Below are 6,467 nucleotides of genomic sequence, written 5' to 3' on the forward strand. Positions count from 1 at the left end.
TTTTGCAGTACATGCTGTTTCCTTAATCTCAATGTAAAGGATTATTTTATTCATTTGCATTCTGATTACGGAATCCAGAATCATGCTTACTGTCTGCATCTGGAATAAAGGGGCTGACGTTGCTATCAAGCTTGTGCAACTATCTATGGAAGCACGCAACGTGGAGTTCTCAGTAAGTTCTTGAATATCAGTATCATCTTCTCACAAAACTTCTCTTTTATGTGGTATGACTGTAAAGCTGTTGCAGTACTTCAAGCTGGTTTTTATGAATACTGAAACACTTTATTTTTTTCAGCTGGACTGTGAGACTAAAGATAAGTAGCAGGGGAATGCCAGGTGGAAACCTTCTCCAGAAGCTTGCAAACGAGATGGAGTTCTGTCTCCATCTTCTCTTTTCTTTATCATTTTGCTGTTTGAGAAAGTTCCTGGGATGAAATTAAGGTGACATCTGCTGTTGGTCCCTTCAGAAGTGAGGGTGAGCCACTCAACACCCTCGTGTGACACCGCTTTCACTGGCAATTGTGTCCGTGGTGCATTTTCAGAAGGGGTGTTGGGGGAACACCAGTCTGAAGACTGCTGGGTTAGCTCCCTGATAGCTACTTGATAGAAGCATCACCGTACCCAAACTGGCTGTCTGGGAGCGTTGAAATTCAGTGTCTGAAATAGAATAACCTCGTCCTCTTAACAATGAGTAAAGGGTGTGCCAGATGAGAGTACTGCCATTGTATTGGGTTTGTGTGGCAAGGTTTTGGTAGCAGGGGGCTACAGGGGTGGCTTCTGTGAGAAGCTGCCAGAAGCTTCCCCCATGTCCAGTAGAGCCAACGCCACCTCCAAGGTGGACCCGCCGCTGGCCAAGGCCAAGCCCATCAGCGATGGTGGCAGTGCCTCTGGGATAACATATTTAAGAAGGGAAAAATCCCTGCTGGGGAACAGTAGCCAGAGAGAAGTGAGAGGATGTGAGAGGAGCAGCCCTGCAGCCCCCCAGGCCAGTGCAGGAGGAGCTCCAGGTGCTGGAGCAGAGATTCCCCCCAGCCCCTGGTGCAGCCCATGGTGGGGCAGGCTGTGCCCCTGCAGCCCGGGGAGGCCCACGGGGGAGCAGATCCCCACCTGCAGCCCGGGGAGGACCCCACGCCGGAGCAGGGGTATGTGCCTGAAGGAGGCTGTGATCCCATGGGAAGCCTGGGCTGGAGCAGGCTCCTGGCAGGGTCCTTGGCCCCATGGGGAGAGGAGCCCAGGCTGGAGCAGGTTTGCTGGCCGGGCTGGTGACCCTGTGGGGACCCACGCTGGAGCCGTCTGCTCCTGAGGGACTGCACCCCGTGGGAAGGAGGGACCCACACTGGAACTGTGTGTGAAGAACTGCAGACCATGGGAAGGACCCAGGCTGGGGCAGGGGAGGAGTGTGAGGAGTCCTGCTCTGAGGAGGAAGGAACAGCAGAGACAGCATGTGATGAACTGACCCCAACCCCCATTCCATGTCTCCCTGTGCCGCTAGGGGGGAGGAGGTGGAGAAAATTGGGAGTGAAGTTGAGCCTGAGAAGAAGGGGGTGGTAGTGGGAAGGTGTTTTAAGATTCAGGTTTTTTTATTCTCCCCTGCTCTGATTTGACTGGTAATAAATTAAACTAGTTTCCCCAAGTTGAATCTGTGTTGCCCATGACAGTAACTGGCGACTGATCTCACCCTGCCCTTTTCTCAACCCATGAGCCTTTCGTTATATTTTCTCTTTCCTGTCCAGCTGAGGAGGGGAGTGATAGAGTGGCTTGGTGGGCACCTGTGTCCAGCCAGGGTCAACCCACCACACGTAGTATTTTAGATGGTTGGTTTGATATGCACAAATAACGTGGCCCTTGAAAATGCAGGTCCTGGCTGCTTGCTCCTGCTGTCTTGCAATGGCACAAGTTCAGTTTTCATCTGGCTCAATTCCCTGATCTGTCTTACTGTAAAAACAATTTTCTCAACATTAAGGAGAGAATAGGGAGCAAGCAGCTAGGGGCACAGGGGGAGTTCAGACCTTTTTCTGGTGGCTGAATGCGTGCTTGTAGCATAGTTGTGTTAAAACTTCAGCTGAGATCAGATTTATGTTAGAATACATGGGTGTAAACTCCATAACTGTATAGTAAGAATTAGGGAAGGTAAAGCCAAAACACTGAGTTGTATCCCTTCTGAAATCAAAGCCCAAAGCATTAAATGTTGTATATTGAACTACTGTTTAAAAGTCAGCAATGCATTTTTCAACTGTTTTTAAAAATCTCTCTTATGATCCCAGATGTCTGCTACTTCATACCTTCTGTTAGGGCCTTCACCTGCCACTCCTCGAGTCTGGAGCTGGTACGACTGTACAGTAGCACAGATTGCAGTCAGGTGTTCTTTCATCTTTAAAACTTAATCTCCCTGTTACGGTGGAAGAGTCCCGCAGAAGGTGACCACCTGAGGAACCTGAATACACAGAAGTCCATGGGACCTGATGAGATGCATCCCAGAGTCCTGAGGGAATTGGCCGATGTAGTCGCCATTGGGGGTGCTGGTGGATAAAAAGCTGGACATGAGCCGGCAATGTGCCCTGGCAGCCCAGAAGGCCAACCGTACTCTGGGCTGCATCAGGAGGAGCGTGGCCAGCAGGTCGAGGGAGGTAATTCTGCCCCTCTACTCAGCTCTGGTGAGACCTCACCTAGAGTACTGCGTCCAGCTCTGGAGCCCTCAGCACAAGAAGGACATGGAAGTGTTGGAGCGGGTCCAGAAGAGGGCTACTAAAATGATCCGAGGGCTGGAGCACCTCTCCTATGAGGACAGGCTGAGAGAGTTGGGCTTGTTCAGTCTAGAGAAAAGAAGGCTGCGGGGAGACCTGATTGCGGCCTTTCAGTACCTAAAGGGGGCCTATAGGAAAGAGGGGGAAAACCTTTTTAGTAGGGCCAGCTGCGTTAGGACAAGGGGTAATGGTTTTAAACTAAATCGGGGTAGGTTTAGGCTAGATATAAGGAAAAAATTCTTTACAATGAGGGTGGTAAACCACTGGAACAGGTTGCCCAGAGAGGTAGTGGAGGCCCCATCCCTGGAAACATTGAAGGCCAGGTTGGATGGGGCTCTGAGCAACCTGATCTAGTTGGCGGTGTCCCTGCTGACTGCAGGGGGGTTGGACTCGATGACCTCTAGTGGTCCCTTCCAACCCAAAACATTCTATGATTCTATGATTCTATGAAATAGGAAGGTAATTGCTTAGAAGAATTCTGGACAATTTCATAGCCCTCTGAAAAGAGGGCTTGCTCTCAAAAAATGTGAGATGATGCACCCATGCCAACTTATTCATTTGTAGTAATGGGCGGAGAAGGTCGCTTCCTCTTGCATAGTGGGCTTCTTTATTTCTTGGAGTTTTTTTAAAAAATTAGAATCTTCCTGTTTATGAACTTTATAGTTTGATCCTCAAAGTCTTCCACAACTAACTCTGATAACCAAGTTAGTAGTACTAGTTCCTTTGAAGAGACCTTTGTTTCCCACGATACCAGAATGTGATACAAAAAGTACAGGAAGTTTTCTGTGATGTTCTGGAAGAACCAAGTATGTTGATGAAACAGTTTGTTAGTGTGATGTAATGTAGCTTTTCAAAAAGTGTCCACCTTACTGTGCCATCCTTTCAAGAGTGAAACCTGACGTGCCTGTCTCTGTTCAAGCGTGCATTTAACATGCTGCCGAAAATAAAGGATGTTTCAGAATAAGCTATGCCAAACTTAAACAGTTGCTTATTTTATTTTGTAAAATGTGTTGGAAGACAGGTGGTAATACTGATTCATCTGGTACTTTGTTTCGTGAACTGAGGCAGATATTTTGTGTTAGAGCTTATGCTTCTGCCTGTGGACCTAAGATAGCACTGTATGGGTTGCATTAAGATTTTGTTGTTGTTGCTATTGTTTGACTGTGGAAACAGAAGCCTTTGAAATCAGTAACACAACCACACTCAATCCTGGATACTTTGTTTCTTTGCTTTAAACTAACTATACTCTTGTGTTGGGTAGGGGTAGTAATTAAGATGACAAGTGTGAAACTAGAATGATGGAAGTTCAGATGCTTCACTGTGCTCCTGAAAAAGGCCCGAATAGGGTACTGTTGGTTCACCTGTGCTTATCTCTCTTTCTTTCTAGAATATGGTATCAAGTTTTCGTGTTTCTGAACTACAAGTGTTGTTGGGGTTTGCTGGACGTAATAAAAGTGGACGGAAACATGACCTCCTGATGAGGGCACTGCACTTACTGAAGAGCGGCTGCAGCCCAGCAGTTCAGATAAAAATCAGAGAACTCTATAGGCGTCGGTACCCAAGGACGATTGAAGGACTTTCAGACTTATCGGCTATAAAACCCGCAGTTTTCAATTTGGACAGTAGTTCCTCTCCTGTCGAGCCTGACCTGGCTGTTGCTGGCATTCACCCACTCCCTTCTACTTCGGTCACGCCTCAGTCTCCTTCCTCACCTGTCAGTTCTGTGCTCCTCCAAGACACTAAGCCCCATTTTGAGATGCAGCAGCCATCCCCTCCGATTCCACCCGTTCATCCCGATGTTCAACTGAAAAGCCTACCTTTTTACGATGTGCTTGATGTGCTCATAAAACCTACAAGTCTAGGTAAGTGTTTAATAGCCCTGCAGGTTGCTTAATTTGTGAAATAGGTGTTGCTTGTTACAGTACTAAGTCCAGACTTAAATGGCTGTTTGCAGCTGGGGAAAATTGGAAACTCCCTTCCCTTCTCATTTCTACCCTTGCCCTCTCCACCGCTTGTCCCCAAAAGTGCCAAGCCACGCTTCAGAAAATAGTGTTGTCTTCTGTAAATGTTGTATGATTAAAGATCTTTGTCTTTTGAATATTAGAGTAGAACAGTTCACTTGGAAAGTACCTACGGAGATCATCTAACCACCTGACCACTTCGGAGCTGACCAAAAGTTAAAGAGTAATAGTTAAGGGCATTGTTCAAACTGACAGGCTTGGGACATTGACCACGTCTCTAGGAAGCCTGTTCTGGTGTCTGACCACCCCCTCAGTAAAGAAATGTTTCCTAATACCTAGTCTGAACCTCCACTTCTGGCTGAAAGATTTGGACCTGAAGAAAACAGGAATTGGGGCCAGTAATTAGTAAGTTCCAATAACATGAGGAGAACAAGTGCACTGGTTTGTTAGCTTGCCTTTATCTCACTGCAACAATTCTGTAGGTTGCATCTGTATGTGGATACTTTGTGCAACAAATGTTCAGGGTTATACTGATTTAGCGATGGTTTTCTCAGCCTACTGGTTGTTGCCATGCTTGACTTTAAAATGTAGAATGCATCTTTGTCTTCCAAATAGCTGGAAATCTCAGTTTAGTGTCTTCCTCAAATGCCTTGCTCTTAAACGTATTTATTTGCTAAAACGTTTTCTGTCTTGAAAGTTTGCCCTGTCTCACATTACATGGTAAAAAATGTTCCGTAACTATTTAATAATATTGTTTAGAAACAATTCAGCCTTTTGCAAGCTGTTTGCATCCTCTTAAAGATTTTAGTTTCTTAACTGATAATAGAGTCTTTGAGGCTGGGACTTGTACCTCAGTGAGGCATATGCAGTTGATTGACCATCCTTCAGTACCTAAAGCAGCAAACATTACTTGCAAGCATTAGTTACAGTGCCTGTCGTCACTTCTGTTGGTGTGTGGTGACACCCTGTTAGAGAAGAGTTTAATATCGAACCCGTGTATTGGTAGAATTGCTGCTGTGGTGCTGGACACCTCTACGGCTCAGGCTGCCATTACCTTTACAGAGATAATCTGTCAGTGCCACTATGTCCTGGCTAAACCCCTGCTTATGTTCACTGTGTGCAGTAGCTGAGTATCTTGATTAGCTTCCCGAAAGATTCTGTATTACGGGACAGCTGTTGGCCCATAGTTAACCAGAATGGTTGCCTACCACATAGTCGCTCAGTCCCATATAATGCAGCATGTGCTCCACGTTATATTTCTGCTATGCAGTTACTTTTTGTTTTATGGTCAGTGATATCTAGAGGTGGCAGTGGTATGCTAGAAATTTCCGTAACAGCTGTTTTCCTCAACTTTGCAATTGATCCTTTTTTCCCAAAAGGAGAATGCTTCCACAGGGGTGTCACCATGTTATAGTTAGAGCTGCATGTGAATTCCTCTCTCTGTTGAAGACTGTAGGCTCTTTGTTGCATATTGCCCAGTTTTCATAGGAGTGAGGATTATTTTACCAGTCTGATAGCCTTCTATGATGGCATGACCAGCTGAGTAGATGAGGGGAGAGCAGAAGATGTTGTCTATGTTAACTTCAGCAAGGCTTTTGACACTGTCTCCTATAAAAGATGTTTACGTTAACTTCAGCAAGGCTTTTGACACTGTTTTGACACATAGGGAAGCTCAGGAGGTGTGGGTTGGATGAGTGGACAGTGAGATGGATTTGGAACTGGCTGAATGGCAAGGCTAAGGGGGTTTTGATCGGGGGGGCCG

The 6,467-nt window shown here is 46.3% G+C and overlaps 1 protein-coding gene across 6 annotated transcripts in view; it reads left to right on the plus strand.

Annotated features, from left to right (window-relative positions):
* Positions 1-153: 153 nt before the first annotated feature.
* PIAS2 (protein inhibitor of activated STAT 2) overlaps positions 154-6,467 on the plus strand; it is a 28,120-nt gene continuing 21,806 nt past the window's right edge. For all 6 annotated transcript variants that reach the window (XR_004843163.1, XR_004843162.1, XR_004843161.1 and 3 more), the window contains exons 1-2: positions 154-172; positions 4,132-4,606. Coding sequence is in view for 3 of the 6 variants with exons in the window: in XM_009647694.2 (XP_009645989.1) it covers positions 4,135-4,606 (472 nt within the window). In the remaining 3 variants the exon portion in view is untranslated. The remainder of the gene's footprint in view (positions 173-4,131; positions 4,607-6,467) is intronic.

This window comes from Egretta garzetta, unplaced genomic scaffold (assembly GCF_000687185.1).
Source record: "Egretta garzetta isolate BGI_Z169 unplaced genomic scaffold, ASM68718v1 scaffold179, whole genome shotgun sequence".
NCBI lineage: Eukaryota > Metazoa > Chordata > Aves > Pelecaniformes > Ardeidae > Egretta > Egretta garzetta.